Here is a 22,934-nt window from a genome sequence, read left to right on the forward strand (position 1 = left end):
GGTTCAGTGACAAGGTCAGCTGGCTGGTAGCTGGGAGGCTGGGTTGAGACTCTATATTCTCTGTGTGGCACCAAACTGTGAGCTGGGGTTCTGCATTTACACCTGTGTGGATGTAAGTGTTTAAGTTCCTACAGCCGACCTTTGAATAACGTGGCTTTGACCTGCATGGGTCCACTGATAAGTGGATTTCTTTTTTTGATAAGTATAGTACAGTACTGTAAAGGTATCTTCTCTTCCTTATGATTTTAATAATGTTTTCTTCTTTTTCTAGCTTACTTTATTGTAAGAATATAATATGTAAGCATATAATATGCATAACAGATAAAATACGTGTTAATTAACTGTTCATGTTATGGGTAAGGCTTCCAGTCAACAGTAGGATATTTGTAGTTAAGTTTTTAGGGAGTCAAAAGTTATACATGGATTTTGGACTGCAAGAGAGTGGGGAGGGAGGTTGGTGCCCCTAACCCTGTTCAAGGGTCAACTGTATTTGTTTCTTTTTGAAGCTCTTTTCTCTGGCCAGAGACTTCCTGGTCCTCCTTCACACATGCTTCAAGGTCACAGTTCAGACCAAAGTGTTTACAAAAAAACTAGGCGTTTATGAGATGACGAATCATTGCCAGTTCCAGCATTCCCTGTGCCTCAGCTCCAACCAAGCCGAGCAAACCAAGGGAGGGATAAAGTGGTCTCTAATACCAGGAATTTCTAGGCTTGGATGCCAAGAGGCAAAAGGACGAATCCTGTCTGCTATCTCCAGCAGGCTGAGGCTGTGGCGGCTGCTGCTGCCATCTCCTGGGAGCAGACAGACCTGAGCTTCACACCTGAAACTAATCTCCGTGTTCACCTGTGACCTGGGAGGACAGAGGTCCCACCGGGGCTGGCAGAAGTTCCTTGTCCTAAAAAATAAAGGTGGTATCTCCTTACTTGCAAAGAGCTTACTTACAAATTTGCTTTCATCTTCCCCTTTTTGCAATGTTGTGCTCAAAGAAAGGATTCCAAACAACAAGACCAAAATTGAAATGAGTTAATATGGGAACCATGAGAGAACAGAAATAAGACTGAGACAGAACCATTAGTCGTGGGAATACATCACATATTCCTCTTGGCCTTCTGAATCCTGAATGCATACATTGAGAATTGGATAATAGGGCACATATGAGTTTGCCAAATCTTGACCTCCAAAAACCTGAGTTTACTTGCAGGATTGCTGTGAGGATTAATTGAGATAATGCATGCATATTCCTGGTATGCAAGAAATGCTCAATGGGAATTATTTTGGGGTAAATTCTAATCCCTATGATCATTTTCTTCATTTACTAGCCAAAAATGGATGGGCAGCCCCCATGCTTCTAATTCTTTCCAGTCTTCTGATCTATAGATGATCCCTAAGCAAACTCCTTTGATTAAAAAAAAAATGTAATCATAAACTACATTATGGGCTGAATGAATGTATTCTCCTCAGATTTGTATGTTGAAGCCCTAATCTCCAATGTGTTGGTTTTAGAAAGTGGGGGCCTTTGAAAGGTGTGATTAGCTTTCAATGAAGTCATGAAGGTGGAGCCTCTTGATGGGATTAGGGCCTTTATAAGGGGACGAGACCAGGGGTGCCTGGGTGGCTCAACTGGTTAAGTGATTGATGAGATCAAGCCCCACTAAGTGGGCTCTCCCACTCTCTGCCCCTTCCTCCCAAAATAAATAAATAAACATTAAGCAAACAAACAAAAAAAGGGTGGGGGATGAGACCTTTACTCTTCTCTCTCAGCAATACAGCAATAAGGCCGCCATCTGCAAACTAGGAATAGGGTGGTAGACACCACATCTACTGGTGCCTTGATTTTGGACTTCCCAGCCTGCGTGTGTGAGTAATGTTTGTTGTATGAAAATTAATAAAGGAAAACCTCACTAAAGAAGACAGAGGGCAGACATACCACTCAATGTCAGTTATAGGAAGAATTGTCCATTATAGACTCCCAACATAAGTGTCTATTACAGGCCCCAACAGAAGAATCATCTCCAGGAAAGAATCATCAATTACAGGCCCTAACAGAGAAAAGATGTATATTGTATCTTCTACAAGACATTGACTCCCTCTGCAACCAGCTAATGAGAAGTCATCACCTTGAACTCTTGCTTTTCTCCAATGGCCTTTCATTCAAAACAATCCTTCCGGACTTCCTCTTTCTTTCTTCTTCCTAAAATAACATCCCTCTCCTTTGTTTGTTGAACTTATGTATGGTTTTGCAGTAGCTTGCACGTCCTGAATTGCAATCTCTGCTATTTGCTATTTCTAAACTTTTTTTTTAAGTTTATTTTTTGAGAGGGAGAGAGACAGGGTGAGAATGGGGCAGGGGTGGAAAGAGACACACATGCACAGTATCTGAAGCAGGCTCCAGGCTCCCAGCTGTTAGCCTAGAGCCCGACGCGGGGCTCTAACTCATAAACTGTGAGACAATGCATGACCTGAGCCAAAGTCAGACACTTAACTGACTGAGCCACCCAGGCACCCATCTGCTATTTCTGAGTAAACCCATTTTTTGCAGGCAAAATAACTTTTATTGTTAAGGTTAGTTTAAGCCACCCAGTCTATTATATTTTTGTTACAGTAGCACAGGCTAACTGTGGGTGTACTGTTGTAACAAACACCTAAAAGTGTGGAAGCAGCTTTGGAAGTGGATAATGGGTGGGGGCTGGAGTCGGGGGGTGGGGTGGGGTGCATGATGGAAAAACTCAATATTGTTGTGAAGAGACTACTAAAGGTGATTTTGCCAAGGGCTCAGAAAGAAGAGAGCTGGAGAGAATGCCTTTTTTTTTTTTTTTTGGTTGTACATGAATAGAATGTTGCTAGAAATATGGACAGTAAAGGCCATTCCAGTTTCAGGCAGAAATGAGGAACAGGTTATTGGAAACTGGAGGAAAGGTGATCTTTGTTATAAAGTAGCAAAGAATTTGGCTGATTTGTAATCTTGTTCTTGTACCCTGTGAAATCTCAAGCTGAGATTTCTAAGCAAAGTGTTGAAGAAGTGGCTTGGTTCCTCCTGACGGCTTATTGGTAAAATAAGAGAAGAGAGATATGAACTGATGATAGAATTTATGCAAAAAGGAACCAGAATTTAAAGCTTTCGAAAATCCTAAGACTGTCCACATTACAAAAGATGAGAAAGCATATTTAAAGAAACTAAAGGTACGGTTTACTGACCATTTGATAAAGAGATTAGCGTGGATATGAATCGTAGAACTAATCAGCCACCCCAGCAGGGATACTCCATTGAACTGAAGGGGATGGAGATGGATGGAATGAAGAAAGGCTGTTGGACGTCTTGCATTTTGTAGGACTAGGACCACAGAGCTGTTAGGTTGGAACAAAAGCTATTCTTCAAGACAGGGAAAGAATGATCCTGAAAACAATTCGAGATCATTAGGGGTACCATCAGGGTTTCAAAAGAGAGGCTATCATCTGTTACAACAGGCCAGATGGCTTCCACCCACAGCTCTGGGGCGGGGCTACCCGGAGCCCCGGGGGTGTGACCACCACCGGGTATAGCTGGAGAACGTTTCTCAGGCAAGACAGTAAAGCAGTGGCCATCCCCAACTGGACCCTCTTTTGGGGGTCCAAAAGGTGGTGCTAAAGGCAGCATGGGGCCAAAGGGGATTATTCTCAGGCTTTAAGCTCTCATTCATTTTCCCTTGCTTTCATGGGACTTACCACCCCTTCCTTCTTTCCAATTTCTTTCTTTTGTAATGCAAATGTATGTCTCTAGTCTGTCCTACCACCCTATTGTGGAAGCACTTAACTTGGTTTCACAGGTTCCTAGCTGGAGAGGAATTCTGCCTCAGGATGAGTCTCATCCATATTGGATTTAGATGATATTGTTATACCCAGAATTCGTGATCCCCAAAGACCAGGGAGCCGAGTCCGATGCAAAAGCAAAGAGCCTTTATTTGAGCTCGCAGGAGCTCAATCCCCTACCTGCACCGATGCAGCGGTGAGATGCCAGAGAGCGAGTTTTAAAAGCACAAAGGTTTTATAGGGATCTAGGGGCAGTTGGAGGGGTGATGGTTGTGGCCTTAGCCGATTGGCTGGGGAAGGGTCAGAGTCCCATTGCGCAGGTTGCCGGGCGTGGTTTGAACTGGAAGTTTAAACGGGTGAGCGGGAAGTTACTCAAGGGGAGGAGGCGTGGTGTGAGGTTTGAGCGGGAATTTCTTCCTGCGGTTTTCCCGGAAAGGGGGCCATGTCGGGGACATAGTCACTCAAGATGGAGGACACAGAACAAAATGGAGTCGGCCGGCCTAGGTCCACTCTTTCATTCCCCCCTTGTCATGTAGCTTGCGGACCCAATCATGGGACCCGCTGCATTTCTATTTTGTCCTCTTCTGTTATCAGGCCTTGTACTGAGCACGGAGGACCATTAGTTGGATGGCCCCCATGCGGTCCCTGACAAACTAGACCAGCCTGTTGATGATACAGGGTCCGAGGGTTACTAGTAGGAGCAGGATGGCGAGGGGTCCGGCAAGGGCCAAGATGAGGGTAGTTAACCAGGGAGACCAGTTGAACAAAGGACTGAGATTGTTCTCTCTCTAACTTTCGTTTTTGTAGCCCTTCCCTTATGAGGGCCATAGATTCTTTTACGACCCCCGAGTGATCAACATAGAAGCAACATTCTTCCCCTAGGGCTGCACATAGTCCTCCTTGCTGCATGAAAAATAAGTCTAATCCCCTTCAGTTTTGGAGTACTACTTCTGATAAGGAAGTAAGGGATTCTTGTAAATGAGAAATTGATTTCTCAATTCTTTCTATGTCTAAGTCAATGGCTGCCCTTAGGGTTCCATAGTTTTTGTCCTGGATGACGAGTGAGGATATTCCGGTCCCTGCCCCCACTAATCCCAGTCCCAAGAGCGCAGCCAGAGTTAGGGTTGTAATAGGCTCTCTCTTACTTCGGGGGTTAGTAGAGCCTAACCTGTTAAGTATTTTTTTTCCCCGAATGGTACACTAGCTTGGGGATCAACTGCATGAGTATGCAGAAGCCTTCTTTCGAGGAGTTAAAGACTTGGGAGTGGACGCAGGGAGCGAGGACACTGGAACAGGCCCACCATGCATTTTTGGGGGGGAAGTAGATACACTGTCTCCCTGGGGACTGTTAGGGTTTCATTACAGAGATGTGACTGCCTGGGGGGCACGTGGCCTATGCAAGTGCCCTGCCCTGTTACCGCCTGGAGGGTTAGTCTTGCAGTAGCCTGCTGCCATCTGCAGGAGCTAGAGTTGGAGGCTGCTGTATAATTGCCTTTAATGACAATACCTTAGTAATATGGGGGCCGGACATCTAGACAGAGCCAACAGGACTTGGTCAGGTCGGGCCTAGAAGTGTTTAGTACCTGGTATGCTCCGACAACCGTGCTCCACAGGAGGTCTGTATCAGATAGTAAGTTGTGACCCGGGGCAGGAGATGCGGGTAACGCTCTGGTAGGGACAGGGGATATGGAGGGCTTTGTGGCCGGGGCCTGGGTGTTTCTGGGCCTGGCCGCCCGGGTAGGGGCAGGTCAGGAAACTAGTACTTGGTTGGGTCCTACCCCGTGGGGGACTGCTGGGCAAGGGGAGTCACTTGCATTCAGAGGGTAAATAATGTTCCCTTGTCCTTGGCTCCCAGCCTAACCTGGTCGTATATCCTGAGTCCTCAGGTTTTTCCACTCTCCCATCCTGTTGTTTTTTTACCTTGGCTTGTAAAGGATATAACTATGGGATTACCGCACCCTCAGGCATATGGCGGTTGGGGGCCACTGGGCCGCTTTACCACGATGAGATCTCTGGTGTGTGGTGGGGTCCACCAGATGTGCCCCGTCGAGACACATGACCAGGAGGCGCAAAAGTAGTCAGCCGCATCCCCGCATGTGCTTGAGCGAGAGTGGCCGGGGCAGATGCAGAAATAAAGGTTCTGCGCGTGGAATCCAGGGGCATATGGTGACAAGGGGAGCAGAGTTTGGAGGTCTACGTAAAGTTCTGGGAACCAAGTGTCCTTGGGGTGGCTCTGGGAAGTCTGATTAAGTATCGTCCCTGAGCTGGTGTCTATGATCTGCCAGGTGATGTTTTGGGGGGCGTGGGGACTCTCGGCAGCATGAGCAGTGGCAAGCAGAGCTAACAGTTACCAATATTAGGTGGGTCGAATGCGTTGTAGCTTGAGCTTGAGCGGGTTGTGTTGGTCCCGACTGACGGCCCATCGTGTGACGAAGTCCTTCCGGATGGAGGAGGGGTCTGTTGGCTGAACGTGGGTGTGATGGACCCAGGTCGTGATGCCGTCTACTTTGAGAGCAGTGGGGGTTGTCAGCACCACAATGTAGGCTCCCTTCCAGCATGGCTCGAGGGTCTCTCGGCAGTGCCTCTTGATGTAGACCCAGTCTCCCGGCCTGTACTGATGAGGTGTTGGAGTCAGGCCAGCCTCGTAGATGGCACCGAGGCGCGGCCCTTCTGGAGCCTTCTCAAGGAAAGAAAAAGTTCTTGATCTTTAAATTCAATAAGAAGTTCAGCTCGAAGGTTGGGAATAATAGGGGGTGGCCTGCCAAACATGATCTCGTAGGGAATAAAACCCAAGGTGTAAGGAGTGTTCCTAACCCGGTAAAGGGCATACGGTAGGAGAGTCACCCAGTCCCCGCCAGTCTCCATGGTTAATTTGGTAAGGGTCTCTTTTAGGGTTCTATTCATTCTTTCTACCTGTCCTGAGCTCTGGGGCCTATAAGCACAATGTAATTTCCAGTTTGCCCCCACAGCTTTGGCTACTGCCTGCGTTACCTTCAAGATAAAAGCTGGTCCACTGTCTGATCCTATCATGGCAGGAAAAACAAACCTGGGTAAGATATCTTCTAGTAGCTTCTTAGCCACCATCTGAGCCGTTTCATGCTTAGTTGGGTATGCCTCTACCCAGCCAGAGAAGGTGTCTGTAAATACTAAAAGATATTTATAACTATACTTTCCTGGTTTAACTTCAGTTTAGTCGACCTCCCATTGGGCTCCCGGTCTGGTGCCTCTGAGCCTGGTTCCTTTTTCATTTGATGTGGCTCTCGCGTTGGTGAGTTGGCAGGTCTTGCAGGCAGATACAACTTGCTCTATTTTGGTGTCCTGTTGGTGAATCTTGATTCTGGCATGTTGGATTAAGTCTTTTAATTTTCGGGCCTCCATGTGAGTAGATCAATGCATGTGCTCTAATACTGAGACTCCGAGCCAGTCTGGCACCACGAGCTCCTTGTTAGGTGTATACCACCATCCCTTTATCTCCTGGGCCATGGGGAGCTTCTTGATCCGCTGTAACTCCTCCTGGGAGTATTTGGGCTGGTCTGGTAAAATTGGGTCTCCCGGGTCCGGTAGTTGTATGGTCATGGTGGGGACTGAAATAAGGGCTACTGCCTTGGCTGCCTGGTCAGCCTTTCGATTACCTTTAGCTACCGGGTTATCAGTTTTCTGGTGTCCTTGGCAATGGATAATGGTCAACTTGGCAGGAAGCCATAAGGCCGTAAGCAGGTCAAGTATCTCCTGCTTATTTTTTATAGTCCGTCCTTCTGCCGTCAGTAACGCCCTCTTCTGATAAATTGCCCCATGAATATGAGCTGTGGCAAACGCATAACGGCTGTCTGTGTAGATGTTAAGCCGTTTTCCAGCTCCCAGTGTCAGCGCCTTGGTGAGGGCGATGAGCTCTGCTCGCTGGGCTGACGTCCCGGAGGGTAGAACCTCCGCCCATACAGTGTCTGTTTCGGTGACCACCGCTGCACCCGCATACCTGTGTCTGTCCCACACAAACCTGCTGCCATCAGTGAACCAAGTAGCCTTGGCATCGGGGAGGGGCCAGTCGGTCAGATCTGTCCGGAATCCATGTACTTGCTCCAGGATCCCCGCAGTCATGTAGTGGAGCATCTAGGTCAGGGTCGGGCGGCAGGGTTGCAGGATTGAGGGCCGCACTGGGGTGGAACCACACCCATGGAGGGTTGAGTAGGAGGCTCTGGTAATGAGTCATACGTGTGTTACTCATCCATCTTTCAGGAGGCTGTTTCAGGACCCTTTCAATGGCGTGTAGGGTCATGATCCAGATCTCCTGTCCTAGGGTCAGTTTGTCTGCATCCTTGACTAGGAGTGCTGTCGCCGCAATAATTCTTAGGCATGGCAGCCAGCCGGCAGCCACTGGGTCTAGCTTCTTGGATAGGTAAGCCACCGGGCGGTTCCAGGGGCCTAAGGCTTGAGTTAGAACCCCTTTTGCTATTCCCTTGTGTTCGTCTATAAAGAGGTGGAAGGGCTTCGTAATGTCTGGCAGGCCCAGGGCTGGGGCACTTAGGAGGGCCTTTTTTTAACTGATTAAAGGCAGTTTCTTCTTTTTCAGTCCATTCAAATGTTTTTCCCTCTTTGGTAGCTTCATATAGAGGCCTGGTGATCTCAGCAAAACCCGGAACCCAGAGGTGGCAGTAGCCAGCCGATCCTAGAAATTCCCTTACTTCCCTTCGGGAGGTGGGAGTAGGGATCTTCAGGACAGTTTCTTTTCTGGCATCTGATAACCGCCGCTGTCTGCCCTCCAGGATGTATCCCACGTAACTTACCCTCTCCCTGCATATCTGAGCCTTTTTCGCAGATGCCCGGTACCCCAAGGCCCCCAGGGTAGCCAGCAGGCCCTGGGTCCCTTGCTCACAGTCCTTGGCCGTGTCCGCAGCAATCAGGATGTCATCTACGTACCGTAGGAGTACTTTCTGTACTCACCCGGGTCCTCGTGTAGTGCCTTGTCGAACATTGTGGGCGAATTTTTGAACCCCTGAGGCAGCCATGTCTAGGTGAGATGCCCGTGTAGCCCTCCTCCAGATCATGCCACTCGAAGGTGAACAAGGGTTGGCTTTGGGGTGCCAGCGGCAGACTGAAGAAAGCGTCCTTTAAATCTAGTACAGTATGCCAGACCCTGGAGGGTGCCAAGGAGCTCAAGAGAGTATATGGGCTGGGAACAGTTGGGTATATGTCTGTGACCCTCTTATTTACTTCCCAGAGGTCTTGTACCAGTTGACAGTTATTTGTGTGAGGTTTTTTGACCAGCAGTAGGAGGGTGTTCCAGGCAGACTGGCAAGGAACTAGTACCCCTAGGCTTCATAGTCTCCGGATGTGTGGCTGGATCCCCTTCTGCGCCTCCTGAGACATGCGGTATTGTTTGATCCTTACCAGACCTTCTCCTGGCTTGAGCTCTACCAGGACCGGGGTCCTTTGAGCAGCTAGTCCCATTCCCCCTGTCTCTGCCCAAACCGATGGGAATTCTTGTAGCTATCTGTCTATATTATCCTCTCTTGGGAGCGCCTCCTGGTGGAGGCGGTATTCATCCTCTAGTTTCATGGTCAGGACCTGGATGGGGTGGCCCTTGCCATTGGTGACCTGAGGCTCCCCTTGTCTGAAAGTTATCTGAGCTCCAATCTTGGTCAGTAAGTCCCGTCCTAACAGCGGGTAGGGACATTCCGGTATTACCATAAAGGAGTGGGATAACCGTCCCGTCCCCAAATCTACTGTTCTTCGGGTAGTCCATGAATACTGGCTCGTACCAGTTGCCCCTTGTACCCAGGACTTCTTGCTGGCTAGCTTTCCTAGTGGGGTGTGGAGGACCGAATGTTGCGCTCTGGTGTCGACAAGGAAGTCAACACGGGTCGCCTCCACTTTAAGAGTTACCCTGGGCTCGGGGAGAGGATCCGAACCCCGACTTCCCTAATCACTCAGTTTATCTAGCTCTAAGACTTTTACTCGATCAGTCTTGCTTCCCTTCCCGCCGGCCTTTTTCGGACAATCTCGGGCCCAATGCCCTATCTCCTTGCAGTATGCGCACTGATCTTTCTGCAGCCTCTGCTTTCCCCCCACCTTGGTGGTTCCTTTACCTCCTCTTGAGTTGTCTGCCAGCTGCCAGAGACGGCGGTCTCGTTCCTCGGGGGAGTCAGCAGTGGTAGCTAGTAGTATTCTGGCCAGGTCTTGAGTCTGCTTACTGCTGGCAGCCGCCATGGCGCGAGCCTGCTTATCCTCAGGAGGCGCCCGGTTATTATATACCTTTTCGGCTACTACCAGTAAGTCCTGCAGACTTTTTTTCTCCTAGTTTATCTATTTTCTGTAATTTTCTCCTAATGTCTATGGCCGATTGGTTTACAAAGGCTATGATAACAGCTGCCTTGCTTTCTGGAGCCTCTGGATCCATAGGGGTATAGGTACGGAAAGCCTCCATGATCCGTTCTAAAAAGGCAGCTGGAGATTCATCTTTTTCCTGTTGCACATTTCCTACCTTGGCCAAACTAGTTGGCTTCCTAGCAGCCATTCGGAGACCCCCTCATTAGAGTCTGGCGGTAGACCTGGAGCCTCTCCTTACCTTCTGCTGTGTTGAAATCCCACTTGGGCTGAGTTAAGGGGAAGGAGGCATCTATCTGAGCCTGGTTGGTGGTGGGAATCCCGTCTGCACCCGGAACTAGTTTTCGGGCTTCACTGAGGATTTTTTCTCTTTCCTCAGTCTTGAACAGGACCTGCAAAAGCTGCTGGCAATCGTCCCACGTGGGCTGATGGGTAAAAAGAACAGAGTCTAATAAATCAACAAGCCCTGCCGGTTTCTCGGATAACTCAGGATTCTGAGCTTTCCAATCATAGAGGTCACTAGTGGCAAAAGGCCAATAGCGATGGGGCTGATTCCCCTCTGCGTCTGGGAGTCTGGTGGCTCACAGGGGCAGAATAGTGGAGTCGGCGGCGGAGGCGGATTGCTCCCTCTGAGCCCTTCGTCTGGTAAAGGGCGGGCTTCCCACTGGAGCGTTTCCACCTCCCGCTCTTGGAACAGCGTCTGCCTCCCCCGGAGGGGGAGGATGGTGTTCTTCCGGCATCCTAGGGGGGTTATATGGGGGAGGAAAAATTAATTCTTCAGTCCCCCCTTGTAGGACAGGGTAGAGGGGTGCTGAAGGCTGGGTAAGACTTTTCTTGTTCTCCTTCTTCTCCGTCCCCTGCAAAGCAAGAATGGGTTTCCGCTCCAGAGGGCGTGGGGCTAGGAAGGGCTTAAACCAAGAGGGTGGGTCTTCTACAAGGTCCTGCCAAGTGATAATGTAAGGGAGCTGATCAGGATGGCCCGTCTTAGGCCGAGAGATGATACTCCTGACTTGGTGGATGGTAGGGAGGTCGAAGGTTCCCTCTGGCGGCCATCCAACATTGAAAGCTGGCCACTCGCTAGAACAAAAAACATGCCACCAACCCTTTCGGACTTCCACACTGAGGTTGTTAGCTCTTCCCCTGACATCCTTAAAGTGATCAATCGTAATACTTAGAGGAGTAGTCTGAGTCTGTCCCATAATGTCCGTCCAGTAAGTCCACAGAACAAAACAGAGAAACACAAAAAACAGACATACAGAGGGCCCATAGAAACAGTCTTCCAACTCCGTGGAAGCAAAACTGAAAGCTAGACGACGGCCTCACACCGACCGGCGGGAGCGACCTGCCTCGTCTCAGACCTTTGAGGGGGGGGAATCCACGTCCCTCCAGAAGGGAGGATCGGAACGTCTTCTGAAACTCCCAGCCCGTGGTCCTCCAGTGCGTCCACTTAGGCCACGCCGGGCACTACCAGAATTTCAGAAATGAGCTCACACGGAAGAGACAGGGAATGAACAGACACTAACCGTGGCCAGTCAGGCTCTCCGGGTCGGGGGTCCCTCGGGGGTCTTGGGGATCCCGGATGAGCCCCCAAATGTTATGCCCAGAATTCGTGATCCCCAAAGACCACCAGGGAACTGAGTCCGATGCAAAAGCAAAGAGCCTTTATTCGAGCTAGCTCGAGCTCAATCCCCTACTTGCACTGACGCAGCGGTGAGATGCTGGAGAGTGAGTTTCAAAAGCACAAAGGTTTTATAGGAATCTAGGGGCAGCTGGTGGGGTGATGGTCGTGGTCTTAGCCGACTGGATGGGGAAGGGTCAGAGTCTTGTTGTGCAGGTTGCCGGGCGTGGTTTGAATGGAAAGTTTGAACAGGTGATCGGGAAGTTACTCAAGGGGAGGAGGCGTGGTGTGAGGTTTGAGCGGGAATTTCTTCCTGCGGTTTTCCCGGAAAGGGGGCCATGTCGGGGACATAGTCGCTCGAGATGGAGGACACAGAACAAAATGGAGTCGGCTGGTCTAGGTCCGCTCTTTCAATATTTGGATAAGACTTTGGACTTTAGACTTTATGCTGGAATGAGCTATAAGAACTTTGGGGCTGTTGGGATGAAATGAATGTATTTAGCAAGTGAGAGGGACACACATTTTGGGGGACCAGGGGTGGATGCAAGAAGGTGGATGTGTGCAGATCAGGAGGAGGGCTCTCATTAGATACTGAATCTACTAGCACCTTGATTTTGGACTTCCTCGACTCCAGAACTGTGAAAAATAAGTGTTTGTCATCTAAGCCATGAAGTTTATGGCATTTTTGTTATAGCAGACTTAATTGCCTAAGACAACTGGTGAGAAGAAATTTGGGAGGAACTAAGAGATGCAGTTCAGGAAATATTTCTTGAGTATCTGCTATGTGCCAGTTATGGAGGGTTTGAAGAAGAATAATGCAGGTGTAGTCCTCAAAAGTTCCCACTAAATTCATGAGGAAAAAAGTGGACTGAGAATCAGGTACTTGGGTTCTGGATTCAGATCTGCAAAAGGCCAACTGTGTGAATGACCTTAGACATGACATTGAACGTAATTGGGTATTAGTTTCTTCATCTGTTGCATAATTTTGTAAAAGGAAATTCTCCCATTTACAGCAGAGCTTGCCTAGGAGATAGCACACTGAATACTGTATTGTGCTCCTACTCTCCTAAATAGCTAAAGCTGTGAAAGAAACCATGAACTTTGCATGACCCATGTCAGCTAAAGCAAGATCCTTACAAGACCTATCTGAAGGTTTATTTTTTTCCGACCGCTGAAGTATGGGGCTTGTTTTAACCAATCATGTACAGAACTGTTGACTTATTCCAGCCTGTTGAGAGGGGTTATTTTAATCTTCAGTGAGCATAACAATCATGAAACCCCTTCCTTACAATTAAAAACACCTCTTTTCCCCCTTAGTCTAGTGTGTTCCTTTGCCTAGAAATAAATAAATCAGCCAAATTGGTTTTGCTTTTTAACTTTGGTAGTCCTTTTTGACAACATCTTATATCTGAATCGTACTTTACCATTTACTAAGTCTCTTCCCATTTGAGAAGAATGGGATGTGATCAAACAGGACTGGCTTTTGAACCAAAGAGATTCTGGCTGTCACTGGCTAGCTACACCTCCTTGAATAAGTTATTATATCACTGAAGGTCCCAGCTGGAAACAGATGGCATTCTGAAATTGGGCAATTTAAGAGGCTTAATAAAGAGACTATTTATAAAAGTGTGAGAACATACCAGGAAACCACAGGAAGCAAGGAGCAGGGGTGGTTACTGGAACCCAGAACCAGAGAGAGTGGTGTGGAGAGACTACTTGGGAGAAGGAGGACGTGTGACCTTTGGTCCAAAGGGCCAGTCGGCCCAGAGTGACCTTACAGACAAACGAAGGAATACCCTCACCTCACTCTCTTCTGTCCCACACGTGTGAAGAAGCAAATCAAAGACAACAATTATTTAACCTTTCTAAGTCTCATTATTCTCATTTGTGAAAGGGGAACAATATTTGTATCTCAGAGTTTCTATGAATTAAATGAGAACTTACATTATTTCATAGTAGACAAACTATGCACTCTATAATCATTCTCTTCCTTCATTTGATCTTCAAATCCTGAAGTAGACAGGATAGGTTTGATTAAATTTACTTTTAGAGGTGGAAAATGAGACTCAGAAGTTATGTGAATTTCCCAAGGTCTCGTAGCTAGAAAAGTAGCAGACCTAGGAACAAAACTAAGATTTTTAACACATTCTCTAGGTTTCCTTCCACGGATTATTCTTGTGCCCCTACTCCCCTACTGCAGAAGGTTGCCACAGATGGTTTCTTCTCTCTGGAGCTGCTATACCTGGAGCTCCAGTAACTCTGCTGCTCAGAGAAAATTTTGACTCAGGAATTAGTGCCTGAGCCAAAAGAAGCAACCACTAGATCGGTTAGATAAAAAGGTGGCCAGGGTCACCTGGGTGGTTCCGTTGATTAAGTGTCCGGCTCTTTTTTTTTTTTTTTTTTAATGTTTACTTATTTTAGAGAGAGAGAGAGAGAGAGAGAGAGACAGAGAGAGAGAGAGGATACAAGTGAGGGAGGGGCGGAGTGAGAGAGAGTCACAGAATCTGAAGCAGGCTCCAGGCTCTGAGCTATCAGTACAGAGCCTGATGCAGTGCTCAAACTCAGGAACCACAAGATCGTGACCTGAGCTGAAGTCGGACACTCAGCTGACTGTGCACCCAGGTGCCCTAAGTGTCCAACTCTTGATTTCAGCTCAGGTCATGATCTCACAGTTTGTGAGTTGGGCTCTGTGCTGACAACGTGGAGCCTGCTTGGGATTCTCTCTCTCCCTCTCTCTGTCCCTCCCTCACTCATTATTATAAAAAAATAATAATAAAAGAAAGCCAAATGCCTCTAAAGTGACTAGGTATAAGACTTTGACCAAAATAGATTCTTCATATTGCATAGTTGGCAATCCCCCTTGGATATCTATCAGATATACCCTGTATAGTTCATTAATGTCAGAATTCTTTTTTTTTGTTGTTGTTTGTACCTCTTAATACTCTTCATCCATTTCATCCATCCCTTCACCAACCACCCCTCTGGCAATCACCAGTTTGTTCTCTGTATTTAAGAGTGTTTTTGTTGTTGTTGTTGTTGTTGTTGTTGATTTGTTCATTTGTTTTTTAGATTCCTCATGTAAGTGAAATCATATGGTGTTTGTCTTTCTCTGACTTTATTTCACTTAGCATAATACCCTCTAGGTCCACCCATGTTGTTGCAAATGGCAAGATTTAATTCTTTTATATATGTATATACCACATCTTCTTTACTCCTCATTTATCAATGGACATTTGAATTGCTTCCATTTCTTGGATGTTGAAAATAATGCTGCAATAAACATAGGGATACATCTTTTTTTTTTTTTTTTAAAGCTTATTCATTTATTTTGAGAAAGAGAGAGAGAGAGAAAGAGAGAGAGAGAGAGCAGGGGAGGGGCAGAGAGAGAGGGAGAGAGAGAATCCCAAGCAGGCTCCACAGTGTCAAGCATAGACTCTGACATGGGGATCCATACCATGAACCATGAGATCATGACCTGAGTCGAAATCAAGTTGAATGCTTAACCAAGGCCATCCAGGTGCCCCTGTTTTCATTTTTTTTTTTAAAGTAAGCTCTATACCCAATATGGGGCTTTAACTCACAACCCCAAGATCAAGAGTCACATGCTCTCCTGACTGAGCCAGCCAGGCACCCAATCTTCTCAAATTAGTGTTTTCATTTTTCTTGGGTATATACCCAGTAGTGGAATTACTGGATCATATGGTATTTCTATTTTTAATTTTCTGAGGAAACTCCATACCGTTTCCCACAGTGGTTGCACCAATTTACATTCCTACCAACAGTGCAAGAGGGTTCCCTTTTTTCCACATCCTTGCCAACACCTGTTATTTCTTATCTTTTTGATACAAGACAGGCCTTTGTGTGCCTGGCACTTTCTTACTATAGCTTAACTATTACCTTCTTAGAGAAGTTTCCTTTACCTATCCAATCTAAATATTACTCCAGTGTAGTCTTTTCTTAGCACTCAAAACACACAGACTAAAATTATCTAGTTGACTTATTTATTATATGTTACCATATCAGAATGTAAGCTCCACGAAAGCGGGGCCCTTGTCTGGCTTGTTTATCCCTGTCTCTCTTGCACCTAGACAAAACCTGGCACATCACAGCCTCTTGATAAATTTTCTTTTTTTCAGGAAAAGATAGTGAATAGTGACAAACCAAATACAATCAGTTACTTTCTCTGGTAAGTATTTACTACGAGAAGCATACTGAGAAGGCATCAGAAGAGTAAAAGATGATTGCTTTTAAGGGATGACGAGATGACAGGTCACTGGAGCTGCTGATCTCTGAATAATAATGATCCATTATCCAGTTCCCCATAAAGTGAGAATATGTCCCAATCTTTGAAGTGTGGGGGCACTAGAGGGACGAAGCAGCAGTTGAAGTTTCCAGGCCTTCCCCATGTATCCTTTTGATGAACTCCATCACCTAAGGCAACGCCCCAAACGCAGAGGAGGGTATAAAGATAGATCTCCAAGAGATCTGAGCTACTAGCAGGCTCCTGCAGATTTTGAAATTTCTTTAGTCTTCTATTTTATCTTAACATTTACATACATCTTGGGTTCAGTATCATAATATATCCATATTTATGTTAACATATGAATACTTTAAATTATTCCACCGCTTGTAAAGTCTTTGCTGCAAGGAAGCCAAGCTATCCTGGGTCTTTACATTCTCCATGGCAATAGCACCTCAGGGATACATGTTTGCTGTCTGAGAAGTTCCCACATTTTCTTTCCTTTGCAGCCCAAGTTCTCCTTTAGCATAATTCATTTGTTTATCAATAAATATTTACTGAGCATCTACTATGTACTAGACCCAACAGGCCTGGGGATGTAACTCTGAACAAGATATGCACAATTCCTACCTGCATGAGAGTTATTGTTTAGGGGAGAAAGAACAGGGGAAAAAAAAAAAAAGAGTAAATTAAAATGTATTGTGGTAGCTGCTAAGATAAGGAAGGAAAATCAGGGTGCCGACAGAAATATAGAAACTGGCACCTAGCCTCAAAATTGGTGATGAGGAGTGGTGCCTACGTGGCTCAGTTGGTTAAGCATTCTGACTCTCGGTTTCAGCTCAGGTCATGATCTCACAGTTAGTGAGTTCGAGCCCCATGTTGGGCTCTGTGCTGATAGCTCAGAGCTTGCTTAGGATTCCTTCTCTCTCCCCCTCTCTTTGCCCCTCCCCGCTCACTCTATCTCTCTCAAAATAAATAAATAAACTTTAAAAAAAACACAACTGGTGACGAGGAATGATTTTCCAGAATGAAATAATCTGAAAAATGAACGAGAGTTAGCCAGGTAAAGAATGGTGGAGTGCTCCTGGCTTGGCTTAGGCTGAGCTCTGGAGGCCTGAGAGAGCACAGAACTCAAACGAGCCAATTCAGTGTTAGTTTAGTGTGGCAGGAGAAAAGCTTGCAAAGGATAAAGAAGAGAGAGGGCTGGAGAGGTAATCAAGGCAGGACATGAGAGCATGCTGCTAAAGGATTTCCATATAACTTAAATGGAATAGAAAGTCACTGAAAGTCATCTCAGGAAGAACTGGCTTATATCTATTTTTTATTATTAAAAAAAATTTTTTTTTTACTGTTTGTTTATTCTTGAGAGAGAGTGGGGAAGGGGCAGAGAGAGAAGGAGACACAGAATCCGAAGCAGGCTCCAGGCTCCGAACCGTCAGCGCAGAGCCCAACGGGAGGGCTTAAACCTATGAACTGTGAGATCATGACCTGAGCTGAAGTCAAGACGCTGAGCCGACTGAGCCCCCCAGGTGCCCCTCGATTTTTTTTTTTTAATTTTTTTTTTCAATGTTCATTTATTTTTGGGACAGAGAGAGACAGAGCATGAACGGGGGAGGGGCAGAGAGAGAGGGAGACACAGAATCGGAAACAGGCTCCAGGCTCTGAGCCATCAGCCCAGAGCCCGACGCGGGGCTCGAACTCACGGACCGCGAGATCGTGACCTGGCTGAAGTCGGACGCTTAACCGACTGCGCCACCCAGGCGCCCCCGATTTTTTAAAAGCATCATCCAGAAACCGCAGCTCTGTATCTGGGAAAGAACAAAGACCCTACTTACATTAGGGTAAGAGGTGTAATTGGCAAACCCAGCACCCCGAACTAACAGAACTGAGACACCATCTGAATCTTCTCCCCTCACAAGCCTCTCTTCTCCCAAAGTTCACACTAAGCCTCTTCGGGACTAACCTTCGCAGGCCTCTGCCCCTGACTCTGGACTCCCAGCTCGAGTCACTGGGGTCACGGCATTATTCCCTCAGGGAACAAATACTTTTCCAACCTGCCGCCACACCCAAGGCGCGTGTGATTTTTAGACGTTAACCAATTGTGGCCTTCTTTTGGGCATTCTTGACCTGATGTGCTAGCGAAGGCCACTATCAAGTTTTGCCCGACGGAAAGAGGGAGCCAGGGAAAGATGTGAGGTGGTTTGGGTCGGCTTAGTGATTAGTAAGGGGGAAGAGAATACAATTATTGAGGTTTTCAACTCCCTCGGTCATTCGCTGAGAAACTCTTTGCCTGAGTTCTTCCATGGGTCAGGCGGAGACGAAGCTACGGTCAAGGCTCTCAGGGGTAGAGCTTTTAGGGCTTTTCTAGGGAGTGCCGAGCACTTGGGTAACCGCAGGGGCTAAGCCAGGGACTAAGCCTGCATAACCCTCGACAAACCGGTACCTGCTGGGAGCATTATCTACAGCTGCCAGATATTTGCAGGGAATGTTCCTTTTTTTTTTTTTTTTTTTTTTGATAAGAAGCTGGCACGCCGCCCGTGTGGCATCGAGAGCACAAGGACTGCATATTCCCTCTCGGCTCTTTTTCTTACAACGCCGCCCGTCTCTCGCTCTTTCTGAACTTTGGGGCTAAGTTTTTGTCAGGGCTACCCGCGGGCGGACTTAACGACTGGAAACGAACCAAACCAAACCAAAACGATGACACACGGCCTCCCTACTCCTTAAGGTTGTTTTTTTTTTGTTTTGTTTTGTTTTTTTTCTTTTTCCGGTCGGGGGGTGAATGTCATTACCGAGCAAGCCGAGCGCCCGGGCTGGGGTGAGAGGGCTCGCCACGAATGTTTACAAGCACATAGCCACCGGCACACGGCACAGGCAGAGAGGACGCGCGAGCATTTCCTTTTCCTGTCTCCATGTGACTCGGGAACGCGGGGCAAGACATTTAAAACCAGGACCAGGGCAGAGGGAGAGGGTGTTAGCTCTTCCGCGCCAGCTCCCTTCAGTGCCGCTGCCTTGTAGGATTTGTAAACGGGAGAGGGCAGCGGCTTCCAAAGTCGCTACGGCGTCCCTTCTCCAAGTTCGTCCTCTCAGTTTCCCTTCCCGGCTCCTAAAGCACAATTTCTTTCTTTTCGTAACATTCTGGGCTTTTTCCTTACCTCGTTTTGTAAGAAAAGTCCTTTGCGCCACTCCCCTCCGAGCTCCACAGGAAAGCCCTCAGGTGCTCACAGTCCAGTCTCAGTTTTGGTCAGTCATTAAGGAGTCTTAGCAGGTGGAAACTCTAGGAGAGAACCGAGGACACGCGCGCGCCTCAGCCCTCTACACGGTGGGCAACATCCCGGTCCCGGAGCGTGGACGGCCTGGCGCGCCGCGGCCCCTTTAAGAGCAGGCCACGCCCCTCCCCTCCTCCCGGCGCGGCCGGCGGTCGGTGGCGGCCGCTTCGGTGCTGACAAGATGGCGGCTGGCGGGGCTGTCGCTGCGGCGCCCGAGTGCCGGCTTCTGCCCTACGCGCTACACAAGTGGAGCTCCTTCTCCTCTACTTACCTTCCCGAGTAAGTGCCGAGCCTTGGGCTCGTGTTGCCCTGCTCTTCGGCATAAGCACGGCGGGGCCAGGGGGGCAGTGGAGGGCAGCCGAGCCGAGAGGCCCAGGCGGGGCCTGCTGAGGGGGACGCTTGGCCTCCCGAGTCTCAGTCCAGCCGCGGAGAGCTTTGCCCTCCCCACCCCCCCTGTCTCAGGGAGGGGTTAGGGTCGGGAGAGCAGGGTCCGGGGGGGAAGGGGCGACGTGTAACCGGCGCGGATCCGGAGCGCGTAGGACAACGGGGAACCCGGTGATGTTTTGCCCGGGATTTGGGGGTTGAGGGACGCTTGGGGGGCGGCTGGCTCAGGGAATTGGGGCAGGAACCGGAGCTTTCGGGGTCTCGACGGGTAGCAAACGGGTGAAGGAGTCTATGGTCGTCGGAGCTGGCCGGAGACGGGGGACGGCTCAGCCGATTGCTGCCGGGACAAAGTGTAAAGCTGAGAAGAGGAGTGATTGTTCCTGGGGGGGGGGGGGGGGGGGGGTGTCATTAAAAGTGGTTAGCTCCAGAAGAGTGGTAAAAGTCACGGAAGGCTGAAAAGTTGTGGGATCCGGGTGAATCCTTGCAAGTGGGGAGGATTTGTAGGATTTGCCGAGGGTTGTCCTTTCTGGCTGGTGTTTCTGAAAAAGGTAGGGAGTGGGCTGGGACATTACAGAAGAGTTCCATTATGTTATGGCTCGGAACATGGATTTGTACAAACACAGACCAACTTCCCAGCCCAGAAACTCAAATATAGACATAAAAGTCTGTACTTTTAATCAGTTTGACTTCCAGCACTGGCTTGGTTTGGGTCGCCGATTCGGGGTTGAAAAGAGTTCCATTGCATTACTACTTGTGTATTTTTTGGTAGCAAATTCCTTCCGAAATGCTGAAAGTACTTTCGTACAGTATTTACTTATCTTTAGCTTATCTTCGAGAGAAGGATATGTAAGTCCAATTTTACATGCAGATGGAGAAACTGGCTTAGTAAAGTTTGAAGATCTGTGTGCAGACGGGGAAGAAAAGTACTAGCTGTCCCCTGGAACATCATTTCACGAGTCCAAGAATGCTTTTATGGACAAAACAAGTCACAAATAATTTATCGTTTATGTTACTGGACAAAAGTAGATCTGTGAAGCATACTCAGTTTTTTTTCATCTGTATTTTAAAAATTCTTAACATTTTCTCAACGTTGATTTCAGTCAAGAATCTGCAAATGGGTCTGTGACTTAGAAGAATGTAACGCTCTTAGCTCCCATTCACCAGGTCGAGGGTTGGCAGTCAGGCCTTCAGTAGGGTTTGCTTCAGTGAAGGGTGCCAAGTGACTTGTGGTCAGATCTGGCCTGTGTGGCCTATTGATGGCTACTGCATGGCTGTGTCCCTGATTGATGTTGGACTCCCAGCTTTTCATTTGAGAATGAGCCAGGTAAACAGCCCTCAGCTGGAGTTGAAATGTGGCCCTTGGTGCTTGACTTCTGATTTTTTGAGGCTAACAAATTCTTGAATCTGAAGAAAATTAGCATTTTTCTCTGCCCCAGCTTAGGAACGCAGGCTGTAAGGAATTGGGGTGGCATCGTTTGATTTAATAACTTCAGAGAAGTTTTTTAAAAACGGAAATTTTCCTGGTCTTGAATTAGGCTACTTCCAGGATTTTACTCCTTAAGTTTGTGATATAGGGGCAGGACTTGCATATCACAAGTCCCTTCAGAGTTCTGAATAAAAAAGGAAGAGTACAGTTCACGCAGGAAATGGTTTAGGGGGATGGCAACTTTACTCTGACTTACGCCTCATTATCCTGGCCCAAGATTTGAACTGGATAGAATACTAGTTGTGGTTAGAAGGCAGCTGTTTGAAATTGTGGAGAAATCTGTTGTTATAATTCTCTCAAATATGTTCATATATTAGTACTTAATGCGTATTTAATTTTCAAACGCTTTCATTTACAATGTCTTATTTAATCCTTAACGATATTCTGCTGTTTTATGCAGAACAGTTTTTATTTTAAAGCACTAAACTATTAAAATAGAGTAATTGGAGCTTTTTTCTTTGAAAGAATATGACTATTATGGAGCTTGAGTTTGAGAATTTTGTGTCTGCTGAATTGGTGTGGGCCATGCCTAAATTGTAAAACTCTTTTGGTACTGAGCAATTAGCAAGTAAGGATGGTATAGCTTTGTATAATATGAAGTGTAAGAAAGGGAATTGACCTTCTTTACCTTTGCCCTAAAATTCTCTTTAACAGCAGTTGCTGTATCTTTATTGGCAGTGACCGTCATGTTAGGTATCTCCTAAAAACGTCTAATTTTAAGTAAAGCCATTTGTTGTAGACAGTAGACAAACAATATTTGGGTGGCAAACATTTACTGATTACAAGTCGTAGACCTAGACATTTGGAGGGGAGAATAATAAAACAATAATAACAATGGGAAACACTGAAACTGTGTGCCTTCCATAAGCTAGGCTCCCTTATGAACACTTTAAATGTTCATTTAACTCATTTAATTCTCACACAGCTGTATGAAGAATTTACATTTTCCAGATGAGGAACCAGACATGGAGAGGTTAAAATTTGCCTCAGGTCACACAGCTAGCTGAGGTCATGATTTGAACCTAGGCAGTCTCAATTCAGGTTCCATAGCCTTAATAGTGCTGTTCTGCTTGTGCCCAAAGGTAGAGACAGGAATTCAAAGATTGGAAAGAGTTCTTACATTAAAGGCAGTTAACGTTTTGTTGTGTAAAAACATGTGAAGTCATTAAAAAAAAAAAAAAAAAAAGGAAAAGTTTAGATATCTGTTTTCTTCCTAAGGAATTAGAATTTTTTTTCCTTCTCCTAAAGGCAGAAAAAAACCACAGTTTTTCCTTATAACCCTTTTAAATTTATTAAGACCTTAAAAATATTAAAGCAGATCTAGTTATACATGTACATTTTTATTTTGAAACTAACGAAGTGGCCTTTTGTTTTGCAAAGCTCTTAAATTTGCCATAGTTTACATTTTTCTGAAATTTATATTTGGATATTAAGAGAAATACATTTTAATAATTTTTAGATTTACATGAGAGTTTATATTTAAGAATATTTTATAAATTGCTAATCTCTATACTCAAATGTTTCTTTTTAAAAATAATTGAATTTTTTTTTTTTAATTTATTTTGAGAAAGAGAGCAAGGAGGCGAGAGGCAGAGAGAGAGAGGGAGAGAGAGAATCCTGAGCAGGCTTTGTGCTGTCAGCACAGAGCCTAACGCAGGGCTCAATTTCATGAACTATGAGATCATGACCTGAGCTGAAAGCAAGAGTTGGACGCTTAACCGACTGAACCGCCCAGGCGCCCCATATACTCAACTGTTTCTTGATGTAGCTAACCAATAGTGATACCAATTGCACTTTATTGAGCACTTATTATATACAAGATGATTTTTCTA

At 46.7% G+C, this 22,934-nt stretch overlaps 2 protein-coding genes and 1 long non-coding RNA gene across 6 annotated transcripts in view; 1 reads left to right on the forward strand and 2 right to left on the reverse strand.

The window, feature by feature from the left end:
• LOC123606881 overlaps positions 1–20,295 on the reverse strand; it is an 82,827-nt gene extending 62,532 nt beyond the window's left edge. Inside the window, exons 1-3 of one of the 2 annotated variants that reach the window (XR_006716535.1) lie at positions 19,504–20,295; positions 19,119–19,240; positions 17,683–17,774 (exon numbers count right to left, since the gene is read on the reverse strand). This is a non-coding gene — a long non-coding RNA (uncharacterized LOC123606881). Of the gene's footprint in view, positions 1–17,682; positions 17,775–19,118; positions 19,241–19,503 lie in introns of those variants that run through there. The other variant, XR_006716536.1, reaches the window with a different exon arrangement.
• Positions 1–22,934, forward strand: part of MKLN1 (muskelin 1) — a 376,956-nt gene that overhangs the window by 164,339 nt on the left and 189,683 nt on the right. The window contains exon 1 of one of the 3 annotated variants that reach the window (XM_045495669.1): positions 19,240–19,511. The exons of the other annotated variants lie outside the window; for them this stretch is intronic. Coding sequence (XP_045351625.1) covers positions 19,414–19,511 — 98 coding nt within the window. The 5' untranslated portion in view covers positions 19,240–19,413. Of the gene's footprint in view, positions 1–19,239; positions 19,512–22,934 lie in introns of those variants that run through there. 3 annotated transcript variants of the gene reach the window in all.
• LOC123606879 lies at positions 7,170–10,533 on the reverse strand. Its single transcript, XM_045495672.1, has 2 exons — positions 10,350–10,533; positions 7,170–10,000 (listed from the first exon to the last, which is right to left on the reverse strand). The coding sequence occupies exon 2, from the start codon at positions 7,892–7,894 to the stop codon at positions 7,175–7,177; it is 720 nt and encodes a 239-aa protein (XP_045351628.1). The 5' UTR covers positions 7,895–10,000; positions 10,350–10,533; the 3' UTR covers positions 7,170–7,174.

This window comes from Leopardus geoffroyi, chromosome A2, assembly GCF_018350155.1.
Source record: "Leopardus geoffroyi isolate Oge1 chromosome A2, O.geoffroyi_Oge1_pat1.0, whole genome shotgun sequence".
NCBI classification, from domain to species: domain Eukaryota; kingdom Metazoa; phylum Chordata; class Mammalia; order Carnivora; family Felidae; genus Leopardus; species Leopardus geoffroyi.